Below are 18905 nucleotides of genomic sequence, written 5' to 3' on the forward strand. Positions count from 1 at the left end.
TTCTCCAGACTGCATAACTCCAACTGCTTCAGCTGCTCCTCATAGGATGTGCTCCAGGCCCTTCACAAGCCTCTTTGCCTTACCACTATATTTCGGTGTTCATTTTAATGACAACTTCAGTTTTACTGTTGGAAGTATCAAAAGTGTTGGGTTGATGAGTTTGTGATCTTATCAGAAGATACTGGTGAAGGGACTGAGCTACACATTGGCCACAACAATCCCATGCAGTGCTACAGGCTGGGGTCAGAGTGGCTGGAGAGCAGCCAGGCAGAAAGGGACGTGGGGGTAGGGGTTGATAGTAGGCTGAACATGAGCCAGCTGTGTGCCCAGGTGGCCAAGAAGACCAATGGCATCCAGGCCTGTGTCAGGAACAGTGTGGCCAGCAGGAGCAGGGAGGACATTCTGCCCCTGTACACTGCACTGCTTAGGCCACATCTTGAGTCCTGTGTCCAGTTCTGGGCCCCTCAGTTTAGGAAAGATGTTGAGTTGCTGGAATGTGTCCAGAGAAGGGCAACAAAGTTGGTGATGGGATTGGAGCACAAGCCCTGTGAGGAGAGGCTGAGGGAGCTGGGGTTGCTTAGCCTGGAGAAGAGGAGGCTCAGGGGAGACCTTACTTCTCTCTACAACTACCTGAAAGGAGGTTGTGGCCAGGTGGAGGTTGGTCTCTTCTCCCAGGCAACCAGCACCAGAACAAGAGGACACAGTCTCAAGCTGTGCCAGGGGCGGTTTAGGTTAGATGTTAGGAAGAAGTTCTTCATAGAAGGAGATATTGGCCATTGGAATGGGCTGCCCAGGGAGGTGGTGGAGTCACCATCACTGGAGGTGTTTAGGAAGAGACTGGATAGGGTGCTTGGTGCCATGGTTTAGTTGATTAGATAGTGTTGGATGATAGGTTGGATGCGATGATCTCAAAGGTCTCTTCTAACCTGGTCTGGTCTGGCCTATTCTATTCGATTTGATTCGATTCTTTTTTTAACATGGCAGAAGTTCTGATGCCCAGTCCTTATCTTCCTCCAGGAAACTGGAGTATAGCACTAAGCTATCTCTGCCTTTCCTATGGAAAACTATGTACTAAGGGTCAGACACTAGAGAAGCTCAGCGGTGTTGCCTCTAAAATTCCCATGGTTCAGTTTGGAATAGGCAGTGTTGTATAGAGAAGGTAAAGGGTCAGATACTTTGGCTTGCATCAGCACTTAGATGCTCAGATTGTATTGAGTTGCTGAATTGTAACCTTCAGCCAATGGAGGAGAATTCTGGTGCAGAAAAGTTACCTTCTCTTATGGAGATGGATATTGTTCTGCCTGTCTTGCTAAACAGGTGTGAGTGGTGGGCCTCATTTTCTCTTGAGTCAGGTGAAGGCATGTAGAGTACTGAATTCCTCTCATTTTCATTATCAGAAACCATGAACATAGGTGCAGATAACTATTTCTGCAAAAATGACCTCAAATAATGTGCAATAAAGCAGCCTTATCTGCATTGATCCTAAACTGCTAATTCCTGAAATGTAAAAAGAAAAAAAAGAGAGAAAAATTAGATAAACTGTTAACAGAACCCACCATCACTGCCCAGGGGAGGTAACACTAATGGAGAAAACCCTAAAATGCCATCCTGACTTGGTCTAAATCTGTGTATTTACATCCAGAATCACTGCTTGTCTGAGGGCAGTCACGGGCTCCTAAAGGCTAACAGCTCTTTCAGTGATAGAGGGCAGTGGGTTTATGGAACAGAGTCCAGGAGACAATAACCTGCCCTGATACAATGTGATAATTAGGGGGCAAAAGAAATGCAGTGGGTGGACTGTCTCTGGACCATGCATGAGCTTTTGACACAAGTCTCTGCAGCATCTTATTAGAGCAATAAGATCAAACTGGTTTTGAATGCAAATCCGGTGAAAAGGATCAGGGCTGAGCCCACAGAGTGCAAACAGAAGGCTTAGAGGCATTTTTTATCCTTCTGCAAAGTTGGTGTCCAAAAGGGCAGTGTTTGGGTTTTAAACTGGTTTCATCACTGACCTGGAGGAAAATGTAAAATGCATAGTTCTCAGATTTACAGCTGACAAACCTGAAAATACTGGGGAAAAAATAGGGGGGGAAGAGGAGCTAAGCTGAAAAAATGAGCTTTAGTAACAGGCTTTGGTAAAACAAGTGGCAATTAGCAGGATGTAGTTTAAAGATGACACTGGATCTACTTTGGAACAAGGAGAATCTCCAAATTTCATGTTGTATTATGTTCAGAGAGGTCCCAGTGAGACAGTAGCTATCAAATGATGTGAGCTGGTGTGCAACCTGATGTCAGGCAGTTGGTCCATATGTGTGCCCAGCTGTGTGCTTTCCAGAGTGACCCTCCCCCGTAGTGCTGTGGCATCACGCTGTGCGATTTGGGGCATCTTGCTGCAAAAGAAACCCAGGCAAGTTGGAACAAATCCAGAGAAGGGCCACAAAGATACTAAAGGGATTAGAGGGAATGACCTATGATGAGGAAAGGTGAAAAGAACGAAATGTTTAGAACTTCTAAGCCTGTTACATGGGCACAGAAATAGTAACGGAGTTTCCTGTGCCAGCACAGAGGAGAGTTGGATCAAGTCTCTCTCCTTTTACATTTCTATTAAGGTAACTAGAGCCGAGCAAAATGGCTGTTCATCACTTTGAACTCTTTGCAAAAAACATTTAGCTGTTCTTCTTGAAGTTCAAGATGTCGTATTTCATTGCCAGGGGACACTGAGTCTGTTTAAAAATCACCACAAGATCTCCATGAGACCTGGGGAAAGTCAGAGCTGGTGAGCTGTAATTCAGTGTGTGCTGTACAGCAATAACCAACTATGTGAGTTATTCCAGAGGCCAGAAAAGCAAAACACAAACTCTGGAATGGCTGGAGTCACCTTAGCTAGGGTCTTTGACCTCTCTTGGTGTTAAGGACTTTAGCCTCACATCTAACCAGAACCCACAATGCATTACTGTTTCCTGGAAGGGAATGGGAACATTCTTAGCTGTAAGAATGTAGGAGGTTTGTTGCTATCCTGGATCCACCATCAGATAGTTACTCTTCACCTGTCTTGTGGAGGAAGGGTCCTTAATTGAGGTTGTGAGTTGAGAATTGACTTGGTCCTAGCAGGAGACTGAGCTCCCCTGTATTTTCCTTTCTTTTTTTTTTTTTTCTTCAGTGGACAAAAATACCTCAGTGGGACCTCTTGAGGTGCTCTGTGAATTTTGGGCTTCCTAAGAGAAGAAGCTGAGATTTGAACTCTGCTGACTGAATCTAACAGTACAGCTCACCTCTTTGTCATGCCTTTTACATAGTGTTGTCTTCTATTTGCCCTTAACATTACCACTCCAACTCCTTTTCCTGTGGAGTTCTTTAGTGCAGAGCAGTGTTTTATGGTGGTTTTGTCTTCTATTTTGACCCAGTGTTACTGTGCCCAGTGTTCTTTGGATTTTTACTACAAAGTCACATCTAATTTGGGGAAAGCTTCCAAAAACTGTCTAGCACAGCAGCTTTCAGCTTTGCTGTGAGATGCTAAGATGTCTCAGCTAGCAGAGCTTCATCTTCCTCCACACAGTCAGCTGCCTGTGCACCAGGAGAGCTGCAATCTGTCTAGGTGTCCTGTGGGATTAAAGATGAATGCACCTTCTGTAATTATTCCTGTAATGACTTCACGGCCTCTAGTGCAGTGTGACCCTCTGGGCAAAGCATGGACATTCTTCAACTCATCACGCTGTCTCTGAGTGGGACCAAACTCTGGATTCCTCTCAAGTAACACCAGGCAAAGCAGCTGAGGAATGTGAGATGCCTGCCCATACTCTCAAGGTCAACAGTATTGCCAAAGAACAAACTTGGCTGATCGATTCCAGAGATAGAAGATGAGGTCAAACATCGAGGATGAAACAGAGGAGGGAAAATTAGGAGATCATAAGGATGCAGAACTCTGAAGTTGCTGAATATCAAACATATACATTCATCTCGACACACGGATATAATATATATACATGTACACTCCAGCCTTGCTATATCACAGAATGTTTTATCTATTCCATGGATGGGCTTGACCTCTTGGCAGGAGGAGTCACCCCGACTACCAGGTAAATAGGTTGGAACTGAAACAGAAATAGAAATTACTCCCATGACCATGGCATGGTAACTTTAAACCAAGAAGAGTGTCCAAAAAGAAAAGTCAGGCATCCCCAGTCAGTCAGAATTCTCTGGACATGTCATCAGGAAAATGCATGTGTTTAGGTTTTCTTAAAAGCCTTTGACAAATTATCTTGCTGAAGGGAAAATTTAACCTCTCGGGTTAATAATATTATCAATTAAAAAGTGTCTGCGACAGAAAAGAAAGGGTAGGCATACCCAGCCCAGAAAGGAAGCAGAAGTCAATTTTCAGCACGATAAAGGTTAACATGAATCACCCACAAAGATCAGTATTATGGTGTTTGATCCATGTGTTAATGATCTGGGAAGTGAGTGAACAATGAGACTCTGGAGGTGACACCAAATTATCAAGGAAGACCGAAGAACTCCAGAGGATCCTAATAAAGCTGGGTGCATGGACAGCACAGTGGTAGATGAAATACACTGTTGACTATTGCAAAGCATGGCACACCAGAAGGCATTAATTTGATTCTTCATACATCTTAATGGATTCTAAATTAACTGTAGCAACTCAGGAAAAGATCTGAGGATTGCATTAAGTAACTTGCTGATATTCTCTGGTGAGGAAATGGTGACTTTTAAGATTTTTATTTAAGGGGGAGGGGAAGCAAACAATGTAAGGAGTTATATAATAGACAGGGTGAAAATTAGTCTGAAAATAGGGTGGTACCGTCAGTAGGTGACTGATGGTGTGCCTTTGTCTTGACTACTGTCCAGACCTTCAGCTGGAGAAGGGATGGAACAGTGCCAGTTCCATGCTGCTGAGGAGCTGGTTCGTTGAACTCTGTTCTGGACTGAACAGAAATAGCCAGACTAGAGGAAGTTCAGAGATGGATGATGAAGCAGATAATCATAGAATAGTCCAGGCCAGAAGGCACCTCCAAAGGTCATCTAGTCTGACCTCCCAGCAGTCAGCAGGGACATACCCAATTAGACCAGGCTGCCCCTTGTTGAGTTTTACCTTGAATATCTCTAGGGAAGGGGTCTCAATCACCTCCCTGGGCAACCTGTTCCCAGTGTTCCACCACCCTCATAGTGAAGCACTTCTTCCTGATATCCAATCTAAATCTGCCCTTCTTTAGTTTGAAGCCATTGCCCCTTACCCTTCTCATGTCCAGCTTCTCATCCATCAGCACCCCCAAATCCTTCTCCACAGGGCTGCTTTCTAGCACCTCATCCCCCAGTCTGTATTGATAGTGAGGATTGTTCTGGCCCAGGTACAGAACCCTGCACTTGCTCTTGTTGAACTTCATGAAGTTCACCTGGGCCCACCTCTCCAGCCTGTCCAGGTCCCTCTGGATGACATCCCAGCCCTCTGGTGTACTGACGGCACCACACAGCTTGGTGTTGTCTGCAAACTCGCGAATAGAATAGAATAGAATAGACCAGACCAGACCAGACCAGGTTGGAAAGGTTGTTCAATCTCACTGTCTGTGTCATTGATAAAAATATTAAACAGCACATGTCCCAGTACAGACCCCTGAGTGACACCATTTGTCCCTGCTCTCCATCTGGACTTCAAGCCATTAAGCACCACCCTCTGGATGTGACCATCCAGCCAATTCCTTATCCACTGAACAGTCCACCCACGAAATCCATCTCTCCAACTTGGCCAGCAGGATGTTGTGGGGGACTGTGTCAAAGGCCTTGCAGAAATCCAGATACATCACATCCATAAGTTGTCCCTTATCCACTGACATAGTCTCTTTGTCACAGAAAGCCACTAGGTTAGTCAGGCAGGACCTGCTCCTAGTAAAACCATGCTGGCTGTCTTGAATCGCCTTCCTGTCTGTCCTCCATCTGCAAAAACTTCTCTGTGAGGAGCAATTACATAGATAATGAAAAGCTGAATGAAGAGATCATGGCAAAAGTACATTTCCTGAGAAGGGTAGTCAGGAGGTGCTCAGGAAGCCTGAAAGGCTGCAAGTACAGTATAGGCAAATAAAAGTGGGATCTGTTTGTTGGTTCTTACACCACACAAGTAATCCCTGGAAATCACTGCTGCAAGAGGGCATAAAAATTATCAGTGCTCTTTAAAAAAAGAGAAAAAAGACTGAATATTTATATAAGGAGTAAGACTATCTGTGACTACAATAAATAAGAAGAACTTGTGAATTCAGTGAAGATGCTGTCCTTTCCATATACCCTTTCTCTAAGCAGTAGGAATTTGAGAGAAGCATCTCCATGCAAAAGCCCCATACCAGTAAATAGATGAAAGATTAAGATTGAGCTAGAGGAAACTTCTGATCAGATGATTTTCCTTCTGTTTCTAAGCTCCCTTTTTAGTAATGATAGTGAAGTGTGGGGGTGGAAGGGATCCAAGATGAAAATTAATCAAATTACAAATAAAAATCCAGTCTGAGCAGGTCCTTTCTTCAGAGTCCACTAGTGAACTTTTTGCTTGGAGCCAGGGCAGCTCATCATGAACCAATCATCCTTTTCACCTGGCCTGCCACAGACAGGCTCATTTCTGCCTGGTGTCCCAGGGATAGATTGCACTTGGAGCCCTCATCATCACTGTTGCCCCTTCCCAACAGTGTAGCCTGTGAACAGCCTGAAATAATGATCTTCTAAAATAGTCTGATCTTTATTCTAGTGTGAGTTTGTGTGGTGTAGGTGGGCTGTTCTTAGTGAGCTGTACTGATATTCCTGAAGAAGGACCTGGGTGGGGTTGAAGTGCCAATGGAATTGGACTGAGGCAGGACCAGAAGGGCTCTCTTTTTGACCAGCCTGGAGCTGGGTTTGGCCAGGAGGCTGCTGAGTGCCTTTGCTCTTTCCCCACAGGCTGCTCGGCAGGATGGCCACGGAGGAGCGGCACCTCTCCTCCAGCTGTGGGTCCTTCATCAAGACTGAGCCCTCCAGCCCATCCTCCGGCATCGACGCCATCAGCCACCACAGCCCCAGCGGCTCCTCCGACGCCAGCGGTGGCTACGGCATCGCCATGGGCGGCCACCCCAACGGCCTGGACTCGCCACCCATGTTCAACGGCACAGGCATCGGCAGTGGCTCCTGCCGCAAGCGTTACGATGACTGCGCAAGCGCCATCATGGAGGACTCCCCCACCAAGTGCGAGTACATGCTCAACGCCATCCCCAAGCGGCTCTGCCTGGTCTGCGGGGACATTGCTTCTGGCTACCACTACGGCGTGGCTTCCTGTGAGGCCTGCAAAGCCTTCTTCAAGAGGACTATTCAAGGTATGATGGGAAGGGAGGGAAACCCAGTTGTTCACTCCATAGCAAAACTGGGAGGTAGCTCCAGACATTGCTGAGACTCCGGTGTTTGTGTGAAATAGGAAAGGAGGAAAGGGAGGGTGAGTGTAATGCCCCTAACCTTCCACCCTTCTGTGTGCTTCCTCTCTCCTCTGTTTAACACTGTTCCTCCCAAGTCAACCTGGACACGGAGTTACTCTTTGTGATTTTAGGAACATTTGTCAAGTTCCTAGCCTGACTGGCCAATAGATCTGGTGGTGGATCTTCCAGCCTCTGATAATATGTCTGCTAGTGGAGCAATGTCTGGAAAGGACATGTTTTGTGCTCTATAGGTGTTTTTAAGGCCCATTAGAAGAGTGGATGCCCCTGTCTAGAGATGGCCTCTCTCGAGAGAGGTTTGCAACTTGAGGAGGATGCTCCAGCACTACGAGAGTGGAGAGGGTCACGCTGTGTCCTACCAGTCTTAATTGGTGGCCATGGACCCCAGACAGACCTCACCAAAAAGCTGGGCAGCAGGGCATTTGGATGAGAATCAATCCTAAGTTCCTCCTTTTCCAGTTCCACCAACCCCTTTCATTAAGATACAACTTCTGTGAAGAAGGCATTGAAAGAGCTAGAGATACCCAGGTTTTGTCAGTCTTGTCAAGGATGAGAGATCTCTCAGGTGATTTTGAAAACCTCAGTGCATGTGTAGGTGAATTGCAGTGCTTTGCTCCTGCATGTACAATTCACACATGGTGTGTCTGTGTCCCCAGACTGCTGAAGGTATGCTGCAGATGTGCACAGATGCAGGTACAACAGCATAGCCAAAGGTGGGAGTGCATCCAGGCGAGCTCCAGTAGCCATGGATGGCCCCATGTGACCAAACATGCCTGGACCTACAGATACTCCCTTTATTTCCTACACTGTTGAACTGGAAAAGAGGACAGGATCATTCACCTTTCAGTGTAAAAAGTATATTAAGTTTACCCAGCCATGGTGGATTGACTAGAGGCAGATGTCCAGTGAGCAAGCAGCTGTGTGTGTATTTGGCTATTGGCTGGGGTCAGTACAGCACGCCAGCACTTCCTTGTCTCCTGTGGAATGAAAGAAATGCACGTGGGGAGAGCACTCATGTTACCTTTGTTCACTGAACAGGCCTGGTTACACTCTGTCACTGGGGATCTTCAGCTCTGGAGGGGACAGAGCACTACAGGGTGCAGTTCAGCCCAGGTTTCTACAAAATTCAGTACTCCTAGCTTAATTTCATACATTCTAGATGTCTCTCCTTGCTATTATCCAGCTGTGTAAATGACCGCTCTGGATCGCCCCTCTGCCTCTTCCTCTTTTATTATGCTGTGTGGAAAGCATGGCCATCACTAGTGCACTGGCCTCTTCCCTGGCAGGGTTTTTGTGATTTGTCATTGCTGAATCTCCTGTGATTGAATGTGAACTTTTACTTGCACTTCTGACTGTCAGCACTGCCTCTGTCCCTCCTCCAGCACTTGGACTCCTTCCCAGTGTTTCTTTTTGGCGCATTCAGGTGCTAAAGGAGGGACAGGGTAATACACTGAAGCAAGGCCCTAGGGGCTCCTTACATAAGAAGAGACTGAAAAATTAACCCCTCGTGGGAGCACCTCCATGGCAGAGCAGAGCAGAGGCCTAACCTGGAGAGAGAAAAAGACCTAGAAACTTCTGCAGAGTTTTCAGAGAAAATGGAAAGAAAATTATGCAGGGCAGCAGTACCTAGAGCCCGTGTCAGCCCTCTCCCCTGCACAGCCATATTCTCCCTATGGTTCCCTAATTGATGGCCTATTAACATGTAACAGATGGGGGAAGAGGAATAAGTGGAGATTTCTCTCACCCTGTCATCAGCTTGGGCTGGTGACTGAGGTACCAAAATGCTTTTATTCCTGAGAATAGTGGGAGAGTTGAGTGTGCTGTGCCAGAGGGTGAGCAATTTGAGCTGTGGAGATGAAGGCTGAGCCCAAAGGGACAGAGGGACTAGCAGGAAACAGGGCTGCAAGGTTTGGTTCAGCCAAGAAAATGCACTATTCCCAGAGCTCTGCTGTGGTGCATGCAATACCCAATCTCAGCCATGGGTATGCAGGGGGAAAGGGTTTAAGGATCATGTAAAAGAGACAGGAGGTGGCAAAAGAATATCCAAAGGTGTCCATTCTGGATCTGTATTATATTCAGTAGGTGTATTAAGCATCTGACCAAAGAAATGGGAAAATCTTCATCCAGGCTGAGTAGCATGGATGTAGGGTGATCAGAAAGCATGCAGACGTGTATGCTACATAATTGCATTCCCTGCTAGAGTCACAAGACTTGTCATGAATTTGGTATCTAGGAATGGTGTTGACTCAAGGGTTTGAGCACAGAAGTGTAGCTCTGTCCCCAGGATTTCCCAGGTGCTTGGGAGATGCAATAGGTAAATGAATCATCAGCCATTTGTGGTCCCAGACCACACACTTCACTTTTCTGTAGCTGAGCACTGAAAGATGAAAAACTGATTACTGTTGTGAGAGAACTTAATCTGCTTGCCCTACATTTGGTAACAGTATTACATAGTAGATGTGCATAGAATCATAGAATGGTCCAGGCCAGAAGGGACCTCCAAAGGTCATCAGTTCCGAACTCCCCACAGTCAGCAGGGACACCCCCAACTAGATCAGGTTGCCCAGGGCTTTGTCAGGCCTCACCTTGAATATCTCTAGGGAAGAGGCCTCAACCACCTCCCTGGGCAACCTGTTCTAGTCTTCCACTACCTTAATAGCAAAGAACTTGTCCTAACATCCTAACATACCTATTCTTCTCCAGCTTGAAGCCATTGCCCCTTGTCCTGTAACTGCATGCTTCTATAAAATAGGTCTAAAACTGTCCTGTATGGTTAGAGTACCTCAGTTCTATTTAGATACCCCTGGTCTTGAAGCAGAACTTCAGACTATGTCCCCCCCTCCAACTATACCCCTCCTCCACTGCCACAAATGACTCCAGTCTGCCTATTGCTCTTTTTTCCATCTGCATTAACTCATGTAACTCCTGCATATCTTAAGGCAAGAGGATGTGTGATAAGTGCTCTGCTTCTCCCACTGCTACTACAGCAGTGAGAAGAATGGACATTCAAGCTGCAGACCTTTATGGAGCCTGACAACTCTGCAATTCACTTTCCTGCTTGGCCAGGGGAAGCTGGGCTGTCCTGGACAGCATGGGGGATGTTGCTTTTCAGGTGATGGGGAGAAGATAGGGTGAAAGCCAGCATGGATATGGCTCATTACCTCTGATTTCACCAACACTGCTATGTTGGTGTTTTCCATCAGTGGATTTTTTCCAAAGAGAAGCAGATTTTTACCAAGTCAGGTTTTCTTCATGAGGATTATGATGATAGGAGTGAAAAAGGATTCAGGAAAATGTAACCACTGATTCACTTTAAGCTGAATTAGAGTGCTTGGTTTTGTTGAGCTTAACTGGGATCATGCAAGACATCCCAACCTGGCCCACAGGTTATGGGGAGGTTACACTTGTGACCTCTCTCATGTTGTGTTACATGGCCCAGGAGAAGGATCAAGGCCTGGAAACCTGTGTGTCATTTCCACATTGCAGCACTGGCACTGTTTGAGATGGAAAGGTGAAAACTTGACAGCACACACCACTGGACTGCAGGCCCTTCTCTCTGCACGTGCTAATTTGAACCCCAGGGCTGGACTTCCCATGCTTTGAGCAGAGTCAGAAATTCTGAACTGACTTGATGCATTTTTTACCAGCCAGGTTGTCTGGAAAAAAATTTATCCTATTTCTCTGTCATTGTACTGGTTTGTGCTTTGGGACTCTGTTATATTCTAGTGGCAGTTTGCATTTACCTCCATGATGTAAATGCCCTCCACAAAACCACGTGCCGTTGGCACCACCTGACTTTGTGAGTATTGTGGAAGGTGTAATCTAGCAAAGATAGGAGAGAATCTGAGTTTCAAGCATGTTGAATTGTCCTACTACTGGTACCTAAAAGAGATCTGATTTGAAACTAAGAAATTCCTGTTGGTTGAGTGTGATGGGATGGGTCTGTTCCATGAAAGATGTGTTTTGGATGTTTCTGCAGTGGGTAGATTCAGATTGAATGTTAGGAAGAAGTTCTTCACTGTAAGGGTGGTGAGACACTGGAACAAGTTACCTGGGGCAGTGGTAGAATCCTCATCCCTGGAGGCTTTTAAGGCCAGGCTGGATGTGGCTCTCTGCAACCTGATCTAGTGTGAGGGGTCCCTGCCATTGGCAGGGGGGTTGGAACTGGATGATCTTTGAGGTCCCTTCCAACCCTGACAATTCTGTGATTCTGTGAATGAAAACACATCATAAAGGACTATCACACCAAGTGGTTTGCAATATACTCATTTGGAAATCTGGTATTACTCTGCCTAAGGTGGTGGAGTCGCCGTCATTGAGGGTGTTCAGAAGGAGACTTGATGGGGTGCTTGGTGCCATGGGTTAGCTGTTTGGGTGGGTTGGATTGGTTGATGGGTTGGACACGATGATCTTGAAGGTCTCTTCCAACCTGGTTTGGTTTATTCTAATAATAAAGGTTATTCTAAACCAACCATAATGTGGCATCACACAGCAACAATTACACTCTCAGACAAATACTGGATTGCAACTACAGAACATGTAACCTGATCTAGTGAGGTGTCCCTACCTATGGCAGGGGAGTTGGAACTAGATGATCCTTGAGGTTCCTTCCAACCCTAACAATTCCATGATTCTAGAACATATTCATGGCTATTACTCCCCTTCATCTATTTTTTGTCTTCAAATGGTGACAATTAAGGCTCTTTCTAAACTGACCCATTGAAGTAAAAGTTTAAAGCCCAGCAAAATAAATCTGAATTAGCCCTTCTCTCTCTGATCTTTGTGAATCACCTCATGTATATCACCCCTAGGGTGACACAACAGGACTTCCAAGGAGCAATACTGGGAAGACCTGGTTACTGGAAAGTCAGGGAGAAGAGACACATTTGCCAACAACTTCTACACAGACAGGTTGTATATCAGGCAAAGTGCCTGCACCTGCAAATTCCCTGTGTGAGTCTTGCAGGCTTCAAACTCAGTGAGTGTAGCAACACAATTGCTGTGCTAGGATGCTCTTACACCAATAAGGGGCTTAAAATGCTGGTAATGCAGCTCAGAGGACTTGTAAGGGTTTATAACATGCTTGTAGCAAAATCCAGAGGCTTCTGGGACTTCCTGCTTGTCATTTCAGTGGTTAGAGTGGCTCCTGCAAAGGATGGAAGGAGTGGTTGAGAAAGCTTGCCCGTCTTTGTGAGCAGAAGAATATTACCATCCACAGGATCACCCAAGGGTCTGTGAGATGCAGATGGGAGTTTTTGTGTCCCTGCAGCAGCAGCCACAGCAGCCAGGCCTGTCCTGTCTCTCTGCCCTCAGAAATGAGCCTGCAACTTTTCAGGTGGGAGTTCACAGCCAAAACATAGGAGATGTTCTGAGCTTTCCAAAAACTATTGAAGCTTCCCCAAGCACTGGATCTTGGGGAACAGCCTGAAAGCTGTTCACTATTCACAGCTCTAGCACTTGGATTCAGAAAACCATCTCCAGTGCAGCTCAGCTCAGCTCAGTGCATTTGCACGGAGAGCTCTGTGCAGAAGGATCTTTACTGTGGAACTTCAGTGAGGTATTTCTGTGTCAGAAACCCTACAATCGTGCTGCCAGCAGGGAGCTTCAGGACATCTCGGGTCTTAGTGCAAGCAGGAGGCTGTTTTCATTGAATCATAGAATCATTTTTGTTGGAAAATACCTTTACTATCATTGAGTCCAACCAACTCTGGTGCTAAACTATGTCACTCAGCACCACGTCTCTGCGAGGAAGGTTGTATGAAATGTCCAGATCCTCTCTTGAGGAGCAGGAGCCAAGTGTGCCGCCCTGAGGAGGCAGATAGTTCTGGTGTTACACCTATAGTTACCCCCTTTCCCTCTGATAGTACCAAGAGTCCTGAAACCTTGGCCCTCACATTTCTGTTACTCTTACACCAACACACAGGGTATGATACCTCAGTTTGAAGGGCTGGTTTAAATGAAATTAACAGAGAACCCACTCCATGCATATTACCAGCATTTGCCATCCTGGTTCAGAAGGTCAGCCTGGTGCTGGTCTGGTACTGCATTCACTGAGGGCTGTTTTACAGTTTTCAGGTTCCAAATGATCTGAGATAAAAAGTATTCAGGACAAGAGCTTGTGGGTACTGAAATGAAAGAGTCATCTGAGCTAATGGCTTACTGAAAAACCAGTTTGCTTTATCCTTCACACTGTCCCAGCCATGCAGAACAGCTGTACTATGGAGGCCTTACACCTAAGACTACAGAATTCTGCAAGCAGTTCTTGTAAAACAAACAAACAAACAAAGGCAACCACAAAACAAAACAACAACAATATAAAAATCCCCCAAACCAAAACCCAGCTGAAAAATTCCCAACAAAGCAACAAGCCCCGGGAGGGCAGTGTAACAGTTGTTACAAAAATGTTGATAAAAGGAAACAAATGCATGAGCTGGGACACCTATGAGATGGATCTCCCTGGGAATTCCTGCTGCTCTCTGCTTTCTGGCCCCAGGGATCTGTCAGAGAGTGGCACCATACCGTTTTCACAGCTGCAGCACGCTCTGTCAAATCAGAGAGGCGAAAGGGAAGGCTTGAATGAATGGAACTTGGAACTTAACAGCAGATGTGTCTGGATATGGGTTTTCCTCTGAAACTGTGGAAAAGCTGCAGTCATCTGGCCCTCAGAAGTCATCCAAAAGAGATGAGAGGTTTGCATGCAACAGTGCAGAGCAAGGCTGAGTATGCAAGGAAGAGAGGAGAGGTAAAGAACGGTGAAAACCAAGAAAAATAAACCAGAAAAATAGGAGAGAGAAGGGTTTTCTTCAGGAAACAAAAGCTGGGAATGTTCAGCTTTAAAGCCTTTCTTGGCTACTGCTGCCTGATAATTCCTGAATTTTGTTGTAGAAAGACTTTAGAGAAAGGCAAGATCAATGAGCAGGGAGCAGCTTGTGCTCTCAGGGCTGTAGTAATTCTGACCTCAACTCCTTTGAGCAGCCCTTTCCATAACTTAAGCAGGAGCTGGGTAGGACCTTACTGTGCTCCCCAAGCTCAATGAGGCATTCTTCTCTCCCAGTCCCTCCTCTGCCACAGAGGTATGGTGTTTGTGGGGTCTCTTGAGAGACCAAGCTCTTGTGTGCAGTTTCCAGATGTAAAATACACAACATTTACAACACAAGAAGCCCCCTGGATAAAACCAGGGGGTTACCAACAGCACCCCCTCCCTGCTCCCTTCCCCCCAACCCAAAGAGAGAGAAAAGAGCAGAGAGTAGCTTATTAGTGCTTAGCCACAGCAGGAACGCAGCCAAGGTCAGCAGCAGCCAAGCAAAAGCACCAGCTGGTATCAGCTAGAGCAAAGAAGCTGAAAAGAACAAGAGTGAGTTCATACAACTAACTTTATGTTGGTAGTCAGACCGATGGGGTTATTTAGGCCTTTTGCATCCAGTGGCAATTTATTTACATTCAACTACTTTTCTACTAAATCTGTGGAAAATTTTCCTAGGCATCAGCCTAGAACTGCCAGACAGACTTGTCCCTGTGCACCCTTGTGTGCTGCCTCTCTTCTGCCAGGCCTTGCAGCACCCCCAGCTGCTGCAGTGAAGGGGAAGCTGTCTCTGAGCCCCGGTGCCGGCAGCCACGGGTGGTGTGGCCGGCAGCCGCTGCGAGGCTGCTGGAATTTCGATGAGTTAATCTCATCACTTTATCACAGGGCACTTACAGAAATTACAGGGAGCTATGAGCAGCTCACTGTGCTGGCAGCCAGCCCCAGCACCCATAAAAGAAATTGAGTCAAAAAAAACCAAGAGTCAGAGAACTTCATTAAAGTTTTGGAGAGGGTGGTTTTTCTTGGATGAGTTCTGCTTGGGTAATGCTGATTGTGCCTTCCCTGATGATGTCCCTGTTTCCTGCAATAATGGCAGGTATTGCCTCCAGCCATGGCTCCCAATCCATGCAGTGCAGAGCATGTTTTGGGGCTTGATATAAAACTCCATTTATTTTGAGAGCGTTGTCTGGTGTGAAGAGAGTACAGCTGGCCTCACCTTTAGCTTTTGTGCCTGTAGGGAGGGCTGGAAGACCCAGCTCCTGGTGCTTTTGCTTTTAGACTGGGCACAATGTGCATAAGGAGCAAGAAGCATGCTGAACAGAACATCCCACCATTGCTGGGTGTGTTATAAATCTGTGCTTACCAGGAAACCATAGGGCTGCTGCACTACATGGTGGCCACTGCTTTGCCATCCAGGAAGGAGATCTTGCCCAGGGCCTACCCTCCTCTGGCTCTGCTCCTTTGACAGTCATGATCCCTGCTTATTGAAGCTGTATACCAGCACATATATCACAGAGTCACAGAACATTAGAGTTTGGAAAGGACCTCCAAAGATGGTCAACCCTGCTACCAAAGCAGGATCACCTAGGGTAGTGAGCACAGGAATGCATCCAGGCAGGTTTTGAATGTCTCCAGAGAAGGAGACATGATGGTAATCTGTACATGTGCTCTGACATTTAGTTGTGATGTATGTTTTGTAGACCACTTCCAGTACTTTGCTTGTCAAGGGATCCATAGGCTGAGGGCATAGGGAAGCAGGGAATCTGCTTGACACAGTGTGGAGCTGCCAGGTGAGGGCTGTCACTGCTTCCTGCTGCTGTAAGGGCTCAGTGCCCTTGGTGTAGTGAGTGTCTCTGTGTGTTAGAGGGCAAATTTTTGGCCTTGGAACCACAAAATCTGAAATCACACATCTCTCTAGACCTCTGGCTTTAGTGAGGAAGTTGGGCACTGAAACTAAGGCAAAACCTCCCAAAGCAGGACTATTTGAGTTCTGTCACAGATTTGTTCCTGCGCTGTTCCTTCCTGTGTGGGGCACAGCAAGTATTTGATCATGAGGTGAGGGCCTCCATACTCATGGATCTGCAAAGTGTTATAGGTCTGTATCTAAAGAGCAGGAGTTAGTTTATTACCTTGAGACGAAGCCTGAATCTCAATCTCCAGCTCTTTGAGAATGTTGATATGTTGCTGGCTATTGAAATTCAGGTTCTGCACAATGACAGAATACAGTCTGAATGGAAGCAGCTTTGCAGCACACTCTGCTCCTGCAAACAGTTTTGGTGGCAGGTGTGCAGTGGTGAGGAATGCGGTGGCTGGGCTGGAGCATAAGGGCAAGTTGCAAAGTCTTGTGACAAAACCAGAGGCAAGAGGTAGCAGGTTTATAACTAGCAGGCAGATCACCTTCAGGGCTTGTGTGCTTTTGGGGTTTCACCCAGCGTGTGCCAAGCATAGTGAGATAAATCAGATGGCACTTTCTTCTTTTTGAATCTGTGCTCTGTCTTCTCCCATGAATTTCCAGTGGGTTTTATGCCTTTTTAGTTAGTCCCAAGGCCTAATCACCACCTTTAGAGACTGGAATTTGTCAGATTGTTGGTCTTTATTTAGAGGATGGAAGGGTGTTGCACAAGAGCACAGAAATCCATTACAGAAATAGGAACAAAACTCACGTCCTGTCCCAGCACTACGAAAGTGTGAGCTCTACTTCTGATCCACTGGTATAGAAAGTCCATACTGTGTGTTTTCTCAGGTCTTGCCTGCACTCCTCCCTGCAGCTCCGACTGAAATCTTGAATCTCAGCTTCCTGCTCTAAACCACCCAACCAACTCTTCCATCCTTCTACACTGACTGTAAAGCTTAGAAATCCTTTTTGGAACTGCCTAATTTCCCCAGTAGCTAAACTGCCTCAACCATACTGTCATTGTCAATGCATCGGTGTCAAGCTTAGGTTTCCGGTCTCGCTCCATGGCAAACATTTAATAGCCCTCACCTCCAAAGTGAATGACAGGATGGAGACAGCTATTTTTGCTTGTTGTCTTCTAGGACTAAAAACCTGTTTCATTACACTGTGATCCAGTATAATTCTACCTACATCCTCATGTCAGACCTTCACCTCCATGCTTCAGTTACATTCCTGTTTTGTGATAAAATACAGTGTGTCCAGGAATAACTTTGGGATGCTTCTTGCCCTGGTTTTTTTGGTTTGGGTTTTGGTTGTTTTTTTTTCCTTGGAGGCAGTGCTATGAAGTGATCATGAATGAAATGGAATGAGGAAAGAAATGCTGATGCTCTGAGCAGGGAGATGAGGGGCAGGTACACAGGACCAATAAAGTAAAACTGGAGAGGTTTGCATAGAGAGCTTTTGCTCATTTTACAGCACATCTTATCCGTCTTTCTCATTCCAGGCCTACTGCTTTCTTGCTTTTCTGTGCCAGCTGGCAGGAAGAAGCAGAGGAGGAAATGCCATTTCTGAGCTCCCTGCTTCCCCAAGCAAGGCAAGAAAGGACAGGTGACATCCATCCCACAGACATGGAGTAAGACTGGCGGCAAAGGGAATGCTGCTAATGTCTGAACTGCTCCCACTCTAAGCCCTGGACTTAAGGGAATGGGCCAGGTTATAAGGGATGCAGCACAAGGCATGATGACATGCCTGGAGGACACATTGTGCCTGTAAGCCCAGCTCTGCAGTCAGCCCCCTGGATGTGCACGTTTCCCCCAAAGCTTGGAGCAGTTTGGGGTTTTCTTCTGCAATGCGCTGAGCTTTCTAAGAGATGTCATCAGCCGCCTGTGGTCTCAGCACGTGTGTGTACAAAACGAGTGAGCAGGCACACAGCATGCACAGGCTGATGGTGGTGGGAACATATGGGCACTACAGCCTGCTCATGGGTGACCATCTCTGTGTTTGGTTGCAGGGAATATTGAATACAGCTGCCCGGCCACCAACGAATGTGAGATCACGAAACGGAGGCGCAAGTCCTGTCAGGCCTGTCGCTTCATGAAATGCCTCAAAGTGGGGATGCTAAAAGAAGGTAAGACAGAGTCAGACTGAGAATTGTTCTCTGTCCCAGCAGTACCTGGCACTCCAGGCCTTGCAGATCTCCTGAGCTAACTACATGCTTGCCCTCTGGCTCTCCAAAGCTATCTTTTTACATGCTTTGTAAAGGAGTCAGGATGGGCAGTGATCAAGAGGGCATTCCAGTGAGCAGAGTGGTTCTATTCAGCACCCTCATGCTAGGATGTTACTTCAAGCACTGGCAAATTTGACAAATAACTGGAAACTGGGTGTGTGAGAGTGTTTCCTTTCCCAAAGGAGCCCAAGGCTGGAGGATGTTGCTCTTCTTGCCCCCCAGGTCATTTTGCAGTGTTGAGGACAAGAGGCTTTTGCATGATCGTGACTAGGTTGGCTTGGCTTCATAAAGGAAGGGTGGAGTTAATGCAGAGCTATGGCACAGTGTGCAGTGAAGGTCTGCCCACATTCCAACTCAGAAGACTTTCTGAAGATGGTGGGTAACACAGGTTTGTCTGAAGTCCCCTGCCCTGTGTCCTCAACCTGCATTTTCTCAGCCTGTTGATCTGTGCTGTGCTCTCTGAGCAGTGTTCAGCTTCTATCTTATGCTGCTTTTCCTCCCCTAAGCCCCCTCCCCAATCCCTGTCCA

The 18905-nt window shown here is 46.5% G+C and overlaps 1 protein-coding gene across 4 annotated transcripts in view; it reads left to right on the forward strand.

Moving 5' to 3' along the window:
- Positions 1 to 18905, forward strand: part of ESRRB (estrogen related receptor beta) — a 138567-nt gene that overhangs the window by 87948 nt on the left and 31714 nt on the right. For 3 of the 4 annotated variants that reach the window (XM_068165563.1, XM_068165562.1, XM_068165565.1), the window contains exons 2-3: positions 6931 to 7340; positions 18162 to 18278. In XM_068165563.1, the coding sequence (XP_068021664.1) occupies positions 6931 to 7340; positions 18162 to 18278 (527 nt within the window). Of the gene's footprint in view, positions 1 to 6930; positions 7341 to 17704; positions 17784 to 18161; positions 18279 to 18905 lie in introns of those variants that run through there. The other variant, XM_068165566.1, reaches the window with a different exon arrangement.

The sequence above is a fragment of the Melanerpes formicivorus genome, unplaced genomic scaffold (assembly GCF_026170545.1).
Source record: "Melanerpes formicivorus ecotype bairdi unplaced genomic scaffold, bMelFor1.0.p_v2 SCAF_90, whole genome shotgun sequence".
NCBI classification, from domain to species: Eukaryota; Metazoa; Chordata; class Aves; order Piciformes; family Picidae; genus Melanerpes; species Melanerpes formicivorus.